General features: G+C 37.7%; 1 protein-coding gene across 1 annotated transcript in view; it reads left to right on the top strand.

Annotated features, from left to right (window-relative positions):
• The first annotated feature begins 1055 nt into the window (after positions 1–1055).
• Positions 1056–20009, top strand: part of LOC114045420 (transcription factor E2F6-like) — a 32042-nt gene continuing 13088 nt past the window's right edge. Inside the window, exons 1-4 of the mRNA XM_027865423.1 lie at positions 1056–1190; positions 7642–7687; positions 11781–11988; positions 15893–16051. Coding sequence (XP_027721224.1) covers positions 1056–1190; positions 7642–7687; positions 11781–11988; positions 15893–16051 — 548 coding nt within the window. The remainder of the gene's footprint in view (positions 1191–7641; positions 7688–11780; positions 11989–15892; positions 16052–20009) is intronic.

Here is a 20009-nt window from a genome sequence, read left to right as displayed (position 1 = left end):
TTTTGGTTGTTATGTTTTCCAGGGTCACAGAGCTATTAAGTGTCATAGGGTCATGGGTTTACCATGAGTTTGGGCACATTGAAGTTAGACGACTTGCCTGGAGTCACATAGTTGACTATGTCTGAGGCCGGATTTCGGCTTGGGTCTCCCCAACTCCAAGGCCAGAGTCCTGTGCGCTTACACCATGCTGTTAATCTACTGCAGGGCGAGGACTTTTTCATTTTGTTGTCTTTATATTCCCAGTGCCTGGAACCCAGTAGGTGCCTTGGAGAAGGGGTGAAGGGTGGAAGGATAAAAGGGGGCTTGGAAGAGAGTGAGGAAGAGATGGAAGGCGTTCAGGAGGGAGGCTTGGAAGAAAGGGAAGGAGAGGTCAAAGGCTTGTAAGAGAGAGAGGGAGAAGCGGAAGGTCTGCAGAACCTGAAGAAAAATTGGGAAGGAATGCTTGGAAGAGGAGAGAAGGGAGAGGCTTGGAAGCCGGAGAAGTGGAACGTTTGTCAAAAAAGGAGGGAGAGGCTGTAAACGTGATGGAGGGAAAGAGTGAGAAGTGCGAGGCTTGCAAAAGAGGGAGGGAGAAGCGGGAGGCGTACAAGAGGGAGGGAAAGTGGAGCGGGAGGCTGGGGAGTGAGGCACAGGCAGAAATCGTGTAGGAGGAAGCGGGGGAGAGGTGGGAGGCGTGCAGGAGGGAGGGAGAGAGGGAGAAGTAGGAGGCTTGGAAGAGGGAGAGAGGCGCGCAACAGGGGGGCAGAAGCCAGTGGCTCGTAAGGGCAGAGAGGCGGGGAGCTTGCAGGAGGGCGGAAGATAGAAGCGGGAGCTGTAGGGAGGGAGGGAGTAGTGCAGGAGGGGAGTTGGGGAGAGGCAGGCAGGAGGGAGGGAGGGAGCAGGGAGAGGCGGGAGGCCTGCAAGCAGGGAGGGAAGGAGGCCTCGGCGGGGAGCCCGGACGGCCGAGGGACTTGTGGGTAGCGGGTGGCGGGCGCGGGAAAGCCCGGCTCGCCGCGTGAGGGGCGCGGGCACCGGGAGGCGGCTTGCGAGCGGCGGCTCGGGCCCGGGCGGGCAGGATGAGCGGGGCGCGCGCGAGGCCGCGGGGCGGAGCCCCCGAGGCGGCGCCGAAGAGCCTGGCCCGGGCCGGGGCCGCACACCCGGATCCCCGCGGCTCTCCCGCGGCCTGCGACGAGGAGAGCGAGAGCGCGCGGGTGAGTGAGGAAGGGAGCGGGAGGGGGGAGACGACGCTTTGTCCCTTTTGGCCGTCCTCTCGTCCGACCCCTCATTTTACAGATGAGGAAACTGAGGCCCAGGCGGGGGAAACTGGCTCGCCCAAGCAGGCGCCGCCAGATCCAGTATTTGCGCCCTCGGCCTTGAACTTCGAATTCCGGGAACGGCCCGGGGTTTCGGGGCAGGGGCTGAGGGTTTTCCTCACTCTACGAACCTTTCTGGGAAGCATCGTTGAGAAATTGACCGACTGGTGAGAGGAAAGCGAACCCGGGCTGGAGCAGCAGCACCTGGGTCATTTCTTCGCCCCAAGGCACAGTTTCCTCCTCTGTAAAACTGGAGGGTTGTAATAGATGGCCTTTAAGGTTGTTCAAGTCCTAAGAAGACCTCCTCTCCTCCCTTGGTCTGTGGATTTCACCTCGTGTTTAGCAGCGATTGTATCCAGCACAAGGAGTCAGTCAGTCAATCAGCTAACATTTATTAAGTGCTTGCCGACCCCAAACATACTTAATGCCTGCAGGACCTTTAAAAGCAATTAGTGATTCGCTTTAGGGCTCGCTTGGTCCTTCCTCTCTTTGGCCTTTCCACGTATCCCCAGCACTTAGCCCTGTGCCTGGCACCGAGGTCATTAGTAAAATTACTCAGTAAGTGACTTGGTTTTCTAACACTCACAGGTTTCCAGGGTGCATTTTGCAGGCTCTCATGCCTCACCTGGGGCATTGACTTTCCTGAACTCCTGTTATAGGGAGCCAGGCTTAGAAAGGAAGAAAGTGAAATTGTTTGGTATGTGGAAGGTGACAGTGACTAATGCTGATTTCATTTACCTCAGTCTAAGTTGGGGCTTTGCAAGGTGCTGGGAGGGTGTGATGAGGGCACTATCTCCCTATACTTTTTTTTTCTTGAAACAAATTAGCAGTTCATCTGGAGTAACAAATTACTTTTTAAAAGGATTTCTTAAAAGTAAATCCTATTAGTCATTCGTACTATAGTTTGAATTATTTTAACAAGCTAAAAGACTTTACTTTTAGCCAATCTCCTCTGTCTAGACCTCATGCCAGTGTCTATAGTTTAACCCAGTCACTATCTGGTTTAAGAGGAAATCTATCATCCAGGGAATTGGAATTTTGGTAGCAGGTGTGGTAATGGATATGGACTCAAAGCAGCTGGGTTTAAATCTGCATCTACCTCCCTGAGCTTCAGTTTTATCATCAAACGACAAAAGTAATTTTTTTTTTGCAAATTTTAAAGCATTATATATGTGGTGGATATTATTATGTAAACTAAGGACTAAATTATTTCTAAGGTCCCATAAATCTCTAAATCCTGGTCAAAAGGAGGGAGGGGTGTTTGTCAGTCAATAGATATTTCTTAAATGCCTACTATGTGCTAGGTGCTGAGGACAGTTCTGTTTTCAAGGAGCTTACAGTCCAATGTGGAGGCAATATACAAACAACTATCCAGAAACAAGTATATTAGGATAAATCGGAAGTAATGGACAGAGGGAAGGCACTGGAATTATGGGGATCTGGAGAGGCTTCCAGTAGGAGGTGAGATTTTTGCTGGGATTTAAAGGAAGCAGGAGGTGGAAATGAGGAAGGACAGCATCCTAGGCTTGAGGGACAACAGTTCATTCATTCAGTAAAAATTCATTAAGAGCCTACTACATGCCAGGTACTGAAAATGCCCTGAATTGAAAGATGGAGTGTTTTGTTCAAGGAACACCAAGGGAGCCAGTGTCGCTGAATCAAAAATTACATTGGGGGGGGAGGGGAGAGTTAGAAGGTATATGGGGTGGGGCTGGAGGGGGTTATTGAGGGTGTTGAATGTCAAATAGGATTTTCTTTTTTATCTTGGAGGTAATAGGGAGACACTGGAGTTTATTGGGAGGAGGGAGAGAGTTGTGACCTGGTCAGACCTTCAGTTTAGGGAGATCACTTTGACAGCTTAGTGGAGAGTAGATTGGAGTGAGGTGAGACCTCCAGAGAGAACAACCAGCAAGCCATTGCAATAGTCCAAGTGAGATGTAGGGTTGGGTGTGTGTGTGGGGGTGATATATAAGCCACTAAGTGGCTCTATGAAGGAACTTGTGGGGTGAGAGAGAGGAAGTAAATTGTGGAATTCTAAGGCATTTCTTTTGCCTAGAACTCAGGTAGATTTAGGATATACCTGCAGATTATCTAACCTATCCCTTTGACATGTATATGTAAACTGCTGATCCCTAATGCTTAACAGAATATGAATTTGGAAGTCTATAAAAACCTTAGCCATTCCAGTTCAAAACAGCCTCTTCAGTTCAATCCAATGTCACTTTAATTAATTCCATTCCTCCCCCTGTTTGGGGCAGGTATAGATAGGAAAGTAGAAAATGGAAGGTAAGCTTTTTGAGGGCAAAGACTGTTTCATTTTTTTTCTTTGTATCCTTAGCTCCCAGCACAGTGCTTGGAGCAGGGCAGGTACATATTAAATGCTTGCTGAATGAATGAATCAATGAATGATTGAATGAAATGAGCTTGCTAGCTAGATTTTATTTTTATTTTTGTAGTTTAATATTTAATCCCCTCAACTACATGTAAAAATAATTTTAACATGCATTTAAAATTTTTTTTGAGTTCCGAATTCTCTTCCTCCCCCCCCTTGAGAAGGCAAGTAATTCAATATAGGTTATACATGTACAGTCATGCAAAACATATTTCCAGGTTAGTCATGTTGTGAAAGAAAAGACAGACAAAAAAAGAAAAATTAAAATAAAGAAAAACTGTGCTTCTATCTGCATTCAGACTCCATCAATTCTTTCTCTAGAGGTGAATTTTTTTAAAAATTTTTTTCCCATTATAAGTCCTTCAGAATTGTCTTTGGATCTTTGTATTGCTGAGAATGGTTAGGTCATTCACAGTTGATCATCATACAATATTGTTAGTATACAGTGTTCTCCTGGCTCTGTTAATTTCACTTTGCAGCAATTCATGTAAGTCTTTCCAGGTTTTTCTGAGAGCATCCTGCTGGTCATTTCTTATAGATCAGTAGTATTCTATTGCAATCATATACAACATCTTGTTCAGCCATTCCCCTATTGTTGGACATCTCCTCAATTTCTAATTCTTTGCCACCACTAAAAGAGTTGCTGTAAATATTTTTGTACATCTAGGTCCTTTTCCTTTTTTTTTTAATCTCATTGGGATGCAGATGTAGTAGTGGTTTTGCTGGATCAAAGAACATGCACCGTTTTATAGCCCTTTGGGTGTGGTTCCAAATTGCTCTCCAGAATGGTTGAATCAGTATGACCACTTCACTAGGTAGATTTTAGAAGTGTGGGAGACTAGAGGCAAAGAGAGTAGCAATGAGGCTTTTTAGTAATCTAGGAGAAAAGTGATTAGTGTAATGGCAGCTTCTGCTCCCTGTCATTGGGAGGTCTTCAGGCATTGTACAGAGAACCACTTTTTTGTGTATATTATGTTGAGGATTCTTTTTATATGTGGATTGGACTAAATATAGCTCTAAAATTCTGTGATTCTAGACCTTAAAAATGACAACTGGCAGCTGTGATTGCTTTCCGGTGAATAATCTTGGAAAAATCATGGAAAAGGAAGAGGTGCCACAGGACTTCAGAAGGGCATACGTTTTCATTTTTGAAACTGGAAGACAGTGGAGTGCCAAACTATAGGCTGCTGGTGATCTTGATCTTGATTCTTGGGGAAATTCTAGAATGAATTAATAAGTGATGGTTTATGAGCTTTAAAAAAGGAAGCACTAAGTACTAGGAGATAGCTTGGCTTTACTGAGAACAGATCATGTCAGACTAACTTCATTTCCCTTCTGACAGGGTACCTAGGCTAGTAGATCAGGGGAATCTGTAGATAATTTACCTAGGTTTTAGCAAAGTAGTGGATAGAGCTTCTCATCTTATCCTTGTAGACAAGGCAGGGATATATAGGGTAGATGATAGTATAGATAGATGGATTTAGAATTGATTGATGTACTGGACCCAGAAGTAGTTATTAACGTGTTAATATCATCTTGGAGGGAAGTCTCTAATGGAGTGCCCCAGTGATTGATGTATCTTTGACCCTTCACTGTTCAGCATTTTGATCCATGACTTGGATAAAGCCATAGACTCATGCTTGCTAAATTTGTGGATGCTGTGAAGTTAAGGATAGCTAACACAATAAATGACAAAAATCAGGATCCAAATAGATCTCAGCACACCAGAATGATGAGCTAAATCTAAAAAGATAAAATCTAATAGGAATTAAAGTTCTATACTTGAGTTTAAAAAAATCAATTTCATAAGTTTGATGGAGTAATATAAAAAAATCTGAGGATTTTATGGGATTGGAAGCTCAATCTGAGTCAGTAATATCTGGACAGCCAAAAATGTGAATATTAGCCAAGGCAGTATTAAGAAGGCACAGTGGACAAAAGAAAGGGATACTTCTGATAAACTTGCTCTAATCAGACCATGTCTGAGATACTGTGTTCAATTCTGGGAGCCACATTTTAAGTAAAGCATTGACAAACTGGTGTGTATCCAGAAGAGCCGTGAAGACCAATAATTGATGGAACAAAATGGAGATAATTCATACTGAAGAATAGGAGACTTCAGAGGAACATGATAGCTGACTTCATTTATATTAAGGAGTACCATGTAGAAGGGGAATAAAACCTGATCTGTTTGGCCCTGGAAGATAGACCTAGGAACAGGGGGTGGTAATTACAAATAGGAAAATTTTGACTCAATATAGGGGTAAACTTCCTTTAATTATGGTTCTTGGATTTGTCACTTATCTTCATTTTAGCATAGTCACAGAATCAGAAAATTAGGATCTCAAGGTATGGAAGACATCTAAGGGTTCATCTAGTACAATCTCTCTGTGCTTGACCAAGAATGTATTTACTTTGGATGGAATTTGTATTTATTTATATGTGTCCATGTCCTCCCCTCTTCACCGCCCCACCCCCATTCCCAGTAAAATGTAAACTTGAGGGCAAGAACTGTTTTCTTTTTATGTCAATTAGTTAATCAACAAGAATTTTTTAAGTGCTTACTATGAGCTAATAAAGTATTCGTCACTTTGTAGGTGCTTAATAAATGCTTGTTGAGTGATCATTCAGTCTCTGAATGAAAACTTCCAGTGAGGAAGTACCCACTACTTCCTGGCACATTTTACTGAAACCCACCCTGGGTCTTTCTATGACTTAGAAAACACATTTATATGGTTTTGCAGTGATGCCAAATAAATGAGGTGTCATCATATTAAGTTTCTGGTAGGTCAAAATTGCTGTGTGATATATAGTTTATATATATAGTTATATAGAGATTCAAGACTTGAGAAAGAAAATTAAACCCTGGAAATGTAGATTTAGAAGTTACATACATGTCAAATCTAACATCAACACATACCAAAGTGATGAAATGGCTCTGTAAAAGAAAATTTTCAAGGGCCAGATGAGGGCTTGTTTTCTGTAATATTAGTATAGGAAAAGCATTGAGACAGTCTAAGTATCAATAAATGAAGCCTTTTATATATATAAATAAATGCCCAAGTTAACTACAAAGAACCTATGAAGGTAGATACTATCTGCATTCAGAGAAAAAACTGATAAAAATAAGAATATATGGAATGGTTTCATATGTGTATATATATATCTATTTATCTATAGATATATATATGTTTGTGTCTTATGGTAGCCATCTCTAGGGCAGTAGGGGGAGAAAAAAATGAGGGAAGAAAAAAAGGGAAATTACATGATAACTTTATTGTATATTTAAAAAGGAATAGCAAGTTATACATAATAGTTTCGTAGTTTCGTGTTTAATCATCTTTCTTCTATTCTGCTATGTTATGGAAATGCTTCTTTTATGTCTTAAGTTCAGAATAAAATTAAAAAAAAAGAAAAAATATAGTGACAAATATGAGGAATTCAGAGAAAAATGGAAAGATGTGAATTGATGCAGAATGAAGGAGAAAAAAGGAGGAAATGTATGTTATAATTACAATAATATAAATGAAAAGAACAATAAAAGGAAGCCAAACTATGAGCAATTTTATCAAGTCTGGACAAGGAAAACATAGAATGGAACATACCTGTCTCCCTTATCTTGGAATGTTGAATACCCTGTCAGCTATGATCACTATAGCAGTTTTTATTTTTGTTTTTGTTTTAATTTTTAAATTAGCAAACAAGGGAGAATTTGATGTTGTATTTATGTGGGAATTTGTGTCTATGATCCTTCCAAAGGTGTATAAAACCACATACTTTCAGAGGAGAGAAGAAGGAATTGGATTTAATGCTGAAGACAAATTGGTTGAGGTGACAGAGCTTTGCCAGGTCCACTTTGTCACCATAGGAGACATAACCCATTGAAATGCTTTTTAGTTATATTATCTTTTATAATTTATCAACTAGATACAATCTGACATATTCCTTTTTTTTAAGCTACCAGAAATAAAAAATAACTTAGAAGAAAACATTCCCAGGAAAAGTAAGTGAAACATTACATATTTTTAATATTGTATAATTTAATTTCATGTACTTAAATATAGATTCAGGTTATTTCCCTGTGCATATTCAGTTTTTTAAAAATATGAACAAATCTCTTGGAGGAAGCTAGGAATACAGTAAAGAATGCTATTTTTATGGCAACAGGTATATTTCTGGCAAAGCTTCTAAGGCCATTGCCATATTATAATAGGGTGAGTAATTTGCTCAGCATTAATTTGATAGTCAAGTGTGCCAGTATAGAGTATTTCATGGTATGTGGAGAGAGAGACATTTTGCTGTTGAAGACTGCCTTGCAAAAAACTTTGCAGGTCATGTTTTATTCTTTTTCTGTCTCAATCCCGGTTACTAACCAATTACATTTACTGTCATGCCTTGGTTGGGTATCAGTTGCTTTTATTCCCCATATCATCTGCAGCACCATAGAGGAAAATGGTCAGGCTTTCCGGAATTAGGAAATATGTCATTTTATTCCCTCTGAGAGACAAAAGTACCTATGCTGCTGTCTTGCTTTAAATTTTGTTTGGGTCAGGGTGTTTGAGTATTATATAGCACTTTTTCTGACCAATATTAATAGAAGTAAATGCTTATGAAATCCAGGGGGGAAATATCCAATTTGCATTTTTATGTTTTAAAATCTGCATAATATAACAGTTTATGGAAGCAAGAAAAAGACATCATAACGGTGTTCAAAACTTTAATTACCTTTATGCATTCATTAATATACAGTTGGCAAGATGAGGAACCATAGGCTTGGAAAATTGCATGTTAGACTCCACTGATGTGTTGATTAGTTTTGTTGAACTACTTTTTTAAACTCTTTTTTTTTTTTTTTTTTGGCTAGGCAATGGGATTAAATGTCTTGCCCAGGGTCACACAGCTTTTAAGTGTTATGTGTCTGAGGCCGGATTTGGACTCAGGTCCTCCTGAATCCAGGGCCAGTGCTCTATCCACTGTGCCAACTAGCTGCCCCTTAAACTCTTTTTTTATTCATTGTTACAAGGGGTGGCTCTCTGGGAATGAGAAGGGTGAGGATATAATTGGAAATGAAAGTGGTATAAAGATAAAAAAGATCAATAAAAATTGAAAAGGTATAGTCTACAGATGTGACAATTATTGTTTAGTTGTAGTGAACAGAGTTTGTTTTTGTGCAAAGGAAACTTTAAATTGTCCATGTTAAAAGAATTAAAGAATCACAGTGCTTGTGGGTAAGGTGTTACATAATTAGGGTTCAGAAAAGTTCCAAGACATGCTACATAGTCATGCTACATGGAAAGAGATAAAAGACATCATGATGTGCATCAGACAAATAAATACTTAAAAAAAAATTTTTGTTGAAAGGTGAGAGGCAGCATAGCATAGTGGAAAGAATACTAGGCTGATTATTCAGGAGACCTCTATCCAAATTCTGTAACTATGGATGAGTCATTTAAGTTCCCATAGCCTTGGTTTCCTTATCTGTAAAATGGGCATATTAGTACCCATACGAATATATTTGTATACTAACAACAAGTTATGAGGAAAGCACTTTGTAAATCCTAAAACACTATAGAATCACATACTTGGAAGGAAGTAGTGGAAAAAGAACTGGATTTGGCGCTCCAGAGCACCTAGGTTCAAATCCTGGGCCTTCTACTTATTAACTGTATGACCTTCAGCAAGTCTCTTAATCTTTATGGGTCTCAGTTTCCTCATCTGTAAAATAATGAGGTTGGAATAAATTATATCAAATGTATTTCCTTCCTATGCTAAATCTATGATCCTTAGAGGCTATCTGGTCTGAACCAAAATAGACTCTCCTCTAGTCTACATCATACCTCATCCATCTTTGCTTAAAGACCTCCAGTGAGGGGGAACCCCTTGCCTCTCAAAGCAGCACATTCCACTTTTGGATGGCTCTAATTGTTAGGAAGTGTTTACTTATATTATGTTATATTACATTACATTATATCAAGCTTAAATGTGCTTCTTTGCAATTACCATCTGTTACTCCTAGTTCTATTTTCTGGGACTAAGCAAAAATATAACTGGTGATGATGATGATGATGATGAAGATGATGATGATGATGATGATCCAATTCTATTAAAGGAATTTACTCTGTTGGAATATTAAAGTACATGGCAAATCTAAAGTGAGAAATCACTGGAAATTAAATTATGGTAATGTGTAGAATACTTCCCATAAGTGTCTTTGCTGTTGCCTGTGGTCATTCTGTTGAAACCTAGTTTTTGAGTAGGAAGAGACCTTAGAAGTGATCTGCTCCTATACTTTGCTGAAACATGAATTCCTGAAAAATGGTCATCCAGTCCAGTTATTCACAATCTCAAGTAATAGGGTTCTCACCATTTTCCATGGTAGCCTGTTCCATTTTGGGGCTGTTCAAATAGAAAGTCCTCCTTTTATTTGAGCTGAAGGCTGCCTTCCTGTAACTTCTCCCCATTCTTTTTTTTTTTTTTTTAGGCAGTTGGGGTTAAGTGACTTGCCCAGGGTCACACAGCTAGTAAGTGTCAAGTGTTTGGTCTGAGGCCGGATTTGAACTCAGGTCTTCCTAACTTCAGGGCTGGTGCTCTATTCACTTCACCACCTAGCTGCCCCCTCCCCATTAATTCTTAACCTCTTTTCTGGGGCCAAGCAGAATAAATCTTAATTCTTTAATAGGCAGTAAGGCAGCTCACTGGATAAAATGCTGCCCTTACAGTCAAGAAGACGAGTTCAAATTCTGTAGCAAACATTTACTAGCTATGTTACTCTGGGCAAGTCCCTCAACCTTTTTCAGACTCAATTTTCTTATCTGTAAAATAAGGGGGCTGAATTTGATAACATCTAAGGCCCTTATAAGCTCCAAATCTGTGATTCTATAGTTGGTTTGGAAACCAAAAGCATGCTCCCAAATGTTCTCTAGTTCCCTTCAACTAGTTCTATTAAATGGTCCCAAGTTCCCTAATAACCCTGGACACCCTTAACTATAGCCCCTGAATTTTGCCTTCCAAAAATCTGATATCCAGAACTTAACATAAGATCTTGCATGAATTCTTACAAGGCTAAAATTTAAAGGGACTTGTTTCTTCTAGATATTGTACTTTGTTAATATAGCCTAATAATCACAACTTTTTTATCTGCCATTTTATACTATTAAGAGCTTCCTATTAAGTTTGTAATCCACTAAAACTTCAGGTCTTTTTTATATGACTTTATTGCCTACCTGCATTTCTTCCATGCTGTAATTTTGCAGTTGGGTTTTTTTTAACCCTATGTGCAGGACTTTACATTAATCAAATTAATTTAGTGAATTAAATTTTATCTTATGTGAATTTGAGTTAGGAGGAAAGAATTAAATTTCATCCTATTAGATTTTCCCTATTGTTAGAAATTAAAGAGAACTTTTTGGATCTAGTTTCTATTAAATAAAATGTTAACTGTCCCTCCCAGCTTCTTGTCCTCTACAAATCTGACATGTGTCAACTATGCCTTCATTCACGTCACTGATAAAAAAGTTTAGCAGAACAGTGACAAGAATGGAGCCTTAAAGTACAGCCCTAGGGACCTTCCATGTCTGTTTGGTTGTGAAGAAGATATTTTGATACTTTGAAAAATCCATGATCTCACTGATGTAAATATCTTTTTCAGTGATAATAACCATATCACCCTTACCATCACCACCCACACAGATTTTTTGAGTTGCTGTGACTGAAAAAATCCATCCTCTTCTATTGATAAATATTCTATTGATAAACCTATTCTACACCTAATCAAACTAGACAAATAGTCCATTTTCCAGACTTAAAGTCTTTCCAGTCTGGAAAACTGCTGGTATAGCTTTTGAGAATCCTAATCACTTCCATGCCACAGTGAAACAACTGTGAAAGTATAAAGGGAAAAGATTGAATTTTGACTCTTGCACCTTGGGTAGGTCATTTAATTTTCTCATTTGTGAAGTGAATGGGATAAGACTAGATGATCGCTAAGATCTCTTCCATCTTTAAATCTTATAATCCTATAAAAATTTTAATGGCCAAGTAATGTGCATGAATATTCTTTAAATTATACTAATACAATGTTTTTACTGTTTTCCCAGAAGTATCAAAACCTCGTTATAATGCATCTTTGTGTTATTACACTCGAAAATTTATGGACCTTCTCAAATCTGCACCCGGTGGTGTTCTTCATTTAAAAGAGGTTGCCGCAGTATTAGGAGTAGGGAAACGAAGAGTATATGACATCACCAATGTGTTACATGGAGTTGAACTCATTCAGAAAAGGTCTAAGAACTGTATTCAGTGGATGTGAGTTGGCTTTAAATTTATTATGGATTCTTAGCTGTATAGGTATGATTTGTTCTAAGAAAACTGGAACTGTGTAATCTGGAAGAATAAAACATAAGTTAGGTGTTAGTATGAACTTCAGTATTCTGTTAAATAATACTCCGTTGAAAGTAGGAAAACCTAAAGTATTAGGAGTCACTGTCAGTGAATAGTTATCATCATCAAACATGATGCCTTACACATAGAAGACCTTCAATAAAAATTTATTAAATGAATGTTAAATACATTAAATAAAAATCAATGGAAAATGTGATTTGATTTGCAGAAATTCAGTTTTTCATGATCGCAAAGCAAAGCATGTATGTATGGGTGGCTGTAATCCATTAAATATTTTGATGATTGCTACGTTTAAGATATTGTGCCTTCATGAAGGTCTTTACAAAAACTTCAAGGAGTTTACAGTTGATTTATGGACAGAAGACATAGAAAAAAAACAATTCAAAAGAGAAATAATAGTAAGTCTGACAGGAATACAAACGAGATCATTATGTGCTAGAGTGATCTGGGGAAACTTTGTGAAGGAAGAAGAATTTGATTTGAGGCTTAAAGAATTATCAGGTCAAGATAGTTTTACTGTATTTGAATTGATTTGTAACTATAGGAAGGAGTTAACTGAGACTTTAAAATCACATGATTCTGCTCAAGATCCTAGGAATGTGAGTTGGACTTAGATACTGTTGAATTCCCATACCACTCTAAAATTCTGTGATTTGGGGAAAGAAATCAGCAAGATAAAGAGAGGAGGGCACCTTAGAAGAACCTCAAAAGGTAATAGAGACCAAGAAAGCTCATTTTTCTTTACAGAGACAGGACGATATCGTGCAGTGAATAGTGTGGAAAATAATGATGACAAGATAAAGTCCTTATGAAAACTTGCAGCAACGTATGGAAGAATTTTTAAAAACAGAAATTGTACAAGTGATAATTATGAGATTAATGAATTTTGAGTCTGAAGACTTGGATTCAAATACGTTCTTTATGACTTACTGCTTCTGTGACCTTGGGCAAATCATTTTATATGTTTTGTTTTCCTCAAGTGTAAAATGAGGAAGATGGATTAGATAAACTCTAAGGTCCCTGCAAATTTGTGATCATATATTACTTGTTATTTTGGGCAAATCACAACTTCTCAGAGCTTCAGTTTTCTCAGTTGTAAAAAGATCAAAAATCGTAGGACCATAGATGACCTTTAGGATCTCGTTTAGAACTAAGTCCCATAATCTCATGAGCACAAAAATGTATCATGAATGAGTGCATCAGATATTAGTAATTTCATTAATATGGGACCTCCTCCACCCATGCAGATCAAAACCTATTCTAACTTAGAAGAGAAATCTTAGAGGTTTTGAGAAACCTTAGAGAGAGTTACTTAAGACTTAGAGTTTAAGTGACTTACCCAGGGTCACATAGAGTAGCTAGTAATGGTCAGAGGCAGGCAGGATGTGAATCCACATTTTCCTAACCCTATTGCTGCAGTCTTTATATGATGCTACACTGCTTATTTTTATGAATATCAGTTCAGTTTCAGCTCATTTAGCAGTTGTAGGAAATGCATATGTTCAACATGGACTGATTGACTTGTAGTTTTTTTGGTTATTAAAAAGAAGACCCCAGCAATTTTGATTCTTGGTGATGTGGAAAAGAGTGCTTGATTTAGAGTCAAAGGATACTAAGTTCAAACGCTGGCTCTGCCAGTTATTGCCTGGGTGACTCTAGATAAATAATTTCCCCTCTCTGGGCCTCAGTTTCTTCATCTGTAGAATGAGGAGGTTAGACTAGATGGCCCCGAAGTCTTTTTTAGCTCTGAATCTGTGATTTTATGATTCTGAATTAAAATTCAGCAGATTAATGTGGTTTGTTGTAGACCCAGCTGACTGATGGATACCAGATTTGAAAGGCTAAAAGCCAGAATGGAAATGCAGCCAGCCAGGTTTTTTAGAAGTATTATCAAGAGAATAGTGGAAGTCCTGGCCCTACCACTACTTATCATCATAGACAAATTGCCTAATCTTTTAGGGTCCCTTGTCTATAAAATGAGGGGATGATTAGTCATCCTCATGCAAATTTGATTATGTCACTTGCCTAATTTAGAAACCTTCTGTGGTTCCCTATTGCCAGCTCTTTAGCTTGGCACTAAATGCCCTTAATGGTCAGTCTGCACTCTTCCCATATTTAATAACAACAACAATAATATTATTAGTAGACATTTCTGTGTTACTTTATGGTCTTAAAAGCACTTTCCTGACAACTCTGTGAGGTAAGTGTTTCAAAAATTGTTATACCTCTCTTAGAGATGATTAGATGCTGAGGCTCAGAGTTAAAATGACTTGCAGATCTTGAACTCAGATATTATGATTCCCAGGCCATTCTGCTGTACCACGATCTCTCTCATTTCATCCTGCTCTTCTTCTCATATTCTGTACTCCCACCAAACTGTACCTAGACCAGGGTTTCTATCCTGAGGTCTGTGAACTTGTTTGAATATATTTTTGATACATTTATGTCTATATAATTAGTTTCCTTTGTAATCCTGTGTATTTTATCTTATGTATTTAAAAGCATTATTCTGAGAAGGGATCCATAGGCTCTGCCAGATTGCAAAAAGGTTCTATGACACAAAAAAGGTTAAGAACCTCATATTAGATGCAGATCAGTTATCAGTCTTCCTTGAACCCCATCAATCAAAAATATTTTTCTTCTCAAAAATGGTATAGCATTTTCTACCTCTGTTATAAACTTGTTCTGTTTCATTATAATTTTTATGTACCTTTCTTTGTGTATATCATTGAGGGCAGGGATTGTGGTCTTGGTCTCCTTAGCACCCTTTTTATCTTGATCTTCCCAACATGTAGCATAGTGTAGATATAATAAATAATTTAATTCACAGAATCTCAAAGTTGGGAGTTTAGAGGCCATCTTCCCAACTGATAGCTGAATGAGAGTCTTCTCTACAATATACCCAATAAATGGCCATCTAGCCTTTGGGTGAAGACCCGAAGTATGGGGAAAACCTTTACAAGCTTGAGTGGTGGTGGGGGAGTAGTAGAAGGATCTGTTCTTGGCATTTGGAACTCCTAGTGGAACTGAGTTCAAATTTTCCCATAGAAACAATGGGAAACTATAGTATTATCATTACCATAATTCATAAATATTCTAAATTAAATATACTTATGTGGTTCAATTCACTTACCATTTATCTTTGTTATTTTCCTCAGATTCTAGCATAGTGATATCTACTTAGCATTTACAAAATATTTTGATGATGACCAAATGATTGATCTCTGAAGTCCCTTCCATTTCTAGAAAATAAAATGCTAAGAATTATCACCAACGTTATGCACTAAACTCGGTTGTAGGGAGGAGCCACTATACCTGCATGACTATGACAGTATGGTTAGCGAACGTAGATTATAGGATCCTTATTTAAGTCCTTTGCTAAGTTTTGGTTCCAAAAGTTTAATACTCTAATATGAAATTTTCAACTCAATTTATTGAGAGATGTTTTTCTGTAAAGGCATAACTCATTTTATTGTCAGTAGACAATAAATGTAAGTCAGTAGAAAAATTCACTGTGAACCAAATTTGTTTTAGCAGATAAATAATAGGTGTCTACATTTGTGTATGAAACTTTAAAGTGCTTAGTTGCTTCGATATTGATTGTTGCTATTGTCAGTGTTTTATACAACCACACTCCCACACAGACCCTATACTGATCTGGACAAAAAGAAAGATTTAGAAGAGTAATGGTGAAAGTGTTAATTTCTATTATTGTAAACGTTGTACAATAACCTAGATTAAAAGTTTTATACTTTCATATTCTACATGTTACTGTGTTCTATTTTTCATATTCAACTTTTTTTTAAAGAGGATCTGACCTCAGCAGTATTGATGGAAAGATAGCACAGCAAAAGAAGCTAAGGGATGAACTTTCTAGTTTATCAGCAATGGAAGACACTTTGGATGAATTACATAAAATCTGTGCTCACCAGTTATTTGAATTAGCAGATGACAAAGAAAATGCCAAATATCCTTTACTATTAAATTTTATATCTGTTTCTAAAGCCATTTATTTTGGGTATTAAGGTCAACATATGGAGTTCTTTTTACTTGTTTAATAATAAGTAGGATTCATTATTTTAACAGTTGAAGAAGTAAAACTTCAGATTAATTTTAAATCATGAGTCAAAGGGTTTTGCTTTTTTTTTTTTGCTTTTTTAGAGCTTTCCCCAACCTTACCATATCACTCACATAGACTTTGTATAATTTTAGAATGAAAACTAATACAAATGGGTAGAATTTACAGGGAAACAGATTTTGGTTCAATTTTAAAAGGCAATTAAAAAATTTCCCAAAATGAAATTAGTTACTGTTACTGAAGGTATTGAAGAAAAAGTCAAATCAATTTCTCAGGACTGTTATAGAGGGAGTAGAGTAGGAGATTAACATAGGTGCCTTCAAAGTCTCCTCCTTTCTAAGATTCTTTGATTTGATTTTAGGTGTTTTACTCTATTTAAGTGATATATCTAAAATTAATTCAGCTACTGCTAATATAAGCAAACTGAAAAATCCTGCCTAAAAAGGAAGTGAGGTTACTCTGGCCTGACCGGTTCTTGATGGAGCCATGCTAGTTCTTTGTCTTCCCTTTCTAGATCTTCATTAAACATGTATTTAATTTCTGTTCTAGAATTTTCCCAGTCGTCAAAGTCCAAACTCACTGACCTACAGTTTGCCAGTTCTATTCTCTTCCCTTTATTGAAAATCAGGACTACATTTACCCTTCTCCAGTCTTGTGGTCCATCTCTTCTTTCCCATATTCTTTCGGTTCACTGACAGTGGCTAACTAATCACATCTTTCAGAACCTCAGGATGTAGCTCATCTGGGCCAGGTGACTTGAATTCATTAAGGGCAGCTTGGTGCTCTTACTTACCTAGGGCAGTAACTCTATGACAGTCATTTTTGTTGTCATTTCCATTGTAAAGATCATTCTCCTTTCCAGAAAAAAACAGAAACAAAACAATAATTGGGCAGTTGTGTCTTCTCTGTGTTGTCAGTTATCATTGTCCCAGCTATTCCAAGCAAAGGTCATATTCCTTTTTTGATCCTCCCTTTTCTCCCTATATAGCTAAAAGATAAACCAAAACCAAATCAAAATCCTTATTGTCTTTAGTTTCCTTTGATAGCCTCAGCTCACTCTGACTGAGATTTACAATTCCTGACACTATCTTTTCTGTACCATCCCATGCTCTCATATTCATGTTATCTGTTACCTGGTTTTTGCTTTTTTTCTTCTGTACATTTCTTTTTGAAAATCTAAGTTGCTGTAATCTCTGAGGGAAGAAACCATGACTCCAACTTTTTTGTTCCCTCCTCAGTGTAGTTCAAAAGTTTGCCTGTAAGTCAGTGCTATACCAATCAAACTACCAAAAAATTATTTCATAGAACTAGAAAAAATAATAACAATTCATCTGAAAGAACAAAAGGTCCAGAATATCAAGGGAATTACTGAAAAGAATGGAAGGGAAGGTGGCCTAGCCATACCAGATCTTAAATTGTATTATAAAGCAGCAATCATCAAAACTACTTGGTACTGGCTAAGAAATAGAGTGGTGGATCAGTGGAATAGGTTAGGTATGCAAGACACAACAGTCAATGACTGTACCAATCTACTATTTGATAAACCCAAAGACTCCAGCTTCTGGGATAAGAAATCCCTATTTGACAAAATTTGCTGGGAAAATTGGAAATGGTATGGCAGAAACTAGGCATAGACCAACATCTTACACCGTATACCAAAATAAAATCAAAATGGGTACACGATTTAGATATAAAGGCTGATACTATAAGCAAACTAGGAGAGCAAGGAATAATTTACCCATCAGATTTATGGAGAATGGAAGAATTTACGACCAAACAAGAGATTAAAATCTAAGTTGCTTGGTGTGATCCTTGTGTATCCACATCAGTCCCTTGAAACAAATCCCTTTTTTCCTCCTTCTTGGAACAGTTCTCTTGTGTCATCAGAATTTCATTCTTGAACATCTTCTATCCCTTCTGGGCAGTCTTTTCCTGAAGCATTTTATTGCATGGGATCGTCTGAACCCTTTGGAATATGCTTTCCCCAGATCTAGGGTGCATGTCAAGACTATGCTCAATTTCCTTTCCTTCTCTCTCATAATCTCTAGGGTTGAGTGGTCACTTCTACTTTAGTTTCCCATCATTTCCACCCCAGCAACCAGTTCATCCCTGTTAGTGAGGATCTGATCTGGAATACAGTTTCCCCTTGTTGGTTCCTGTACCTTTGCAGGAATGAAATGATCATTAAAGCAGGTCAGGTAGTTATTAGCTCTTCCACTTTTGGTTGAGAGAGAGCTCCAGTACATGTACATGGACAGTCGAAGTTCCCCCACCTTCTGCCCCGCTTGTAATTTGTCTCTCATCCATTTCCTCTTCCTGTCCAGATAGTCTGTAGTATACTCTAATGACAAAATAATTTTATTACTATTCCATTTGGCCTTAATCTAAATACTCTGTAGTCATCTTGTACAGACTCAATCTAGTCTAAACTCCTACTTTATCCAGGTGCCCCATTTGATATGTCTCTCACAAATGGTCATCTAATCTGTGCCCCAAAACATGCAGACAGGGAGTTTACTATTTGGTAAGGAAGCTCTTTATAATTTTGAGCAGCTATAATTATTATGAAAAATTTTCCTTGTACTTTTTATTCAGTAAGTATATAGGAATGCCTTTCCACAAATAGTAGTCATTGGTTCTAATATTGCTCTTAGCAACTATGCAAAATAAATCTAATCTCTCTTCAAAATGACAGCTCTTGAAATGTTTGAAAATTACTGTCATTTTATATACCTTTCACATTGGGCTTCTCTTTTCTGGGCCAAATATCACCGTTTTTTTATTCTTCTCAAGACAAGGTTCAGAGTTCCCTCAGTATCCTTGGTATACATTTGTTCATCTTGTCCATAAGGATATCCATAGCTTTTCTAAAATATGACATTTTCCTGATTAACCAGTTCAGTAACCCTGTTTAAAAACAAAGTAAGTAAATGAAGTTACTTTGGCTCAGATTGTTAGTGAACTTTTCCTAGTTTTCTAAATGCTCATGCCCTAATTTATGCCAGAATTTTGCCATGGATGGATTCACATCAGTTAATCATCTGTCACTAAACATTTATTAAGTGCCTACTGTGTGCCAGGCACTATGCTAAGTGCTGGATATCAGAGTCACCAGTCAATAAGTAGCAAAATATAACTTTTCCCCTTGAAAATCTGAAGAGCATTTTCCCACTTGAAGATTACAGGATTTAAAGCTTGAAGGGACCCAAGATATCATCTGTTCCAATGACAGGGAGTCCAAGGTAGTAAATAGCTGTGCTGTGGTTCAAACACAGATCTCTCCTGATTCCACATCTAGTGCTGTGTTAATCAGTGTAGTTCCTCTTCTATTCTCTGTAATTCCTCACAACTTCTTGAAAGTAGTGTTCTTTTAGTACCCCAAGATTAAATTTGTCCAGGACTAGAGCCTTGAACTTATTTATTGGTTTGTTTTTAAAATGTTTATTGTAACACATAATCATCAAAAAAGATAACCTGATAAACATACAAAGTAAGTCACAGATTCTCCTGACGTAAACTGATTGGGTATCCGTAGAAAGTCACTCAACCTCTCCACTCTTTAAACAACTGTAAGACCACAAGTTCTAAAAGAGCTGCTGTTCTGCTTTGGTAAAGTGATTTTTCCCACTGAGAGGTCTTTATGATAATTAAATCATAGGTCTAGACCAGAAAATCAAACAAACCCCAACATGTTAATATTTTACAGAGTAGAACCAAACAAATAAACATGAAACTAACAAAAATATATTGGTTTTTCAGATTTGTTGTTTTTTCTTTTCTTGTTTTCTTCTTCTTCTTCTTCTTCTTCTTCTTCTTCTTCTTCTTCTTCTTCTTCTTCTTCTTCTTC

Source organism: Vombatus ursinus, unplaced genomic scaffold, assembly GCF_900497805.2.
Source record: "Vombatus ursinus unplaced genomic scaffold, bare-nosed wombat genome assembly UNPS02014778.1, whole genome shotgun sequence".
Classification (NCBI taxonomy): domain Eukaryota; kingdom Metazoa; phylum Chordata; class Mammalia; order Diprotodontia; family Vombatidae; genus Vombatus; species Vombatus ursinus.
The sequence above is the reverse complement of the archived record's forward strand: the minus strand, read 5'-3'. Positions and strand labels throughout refer to the sequence as shown.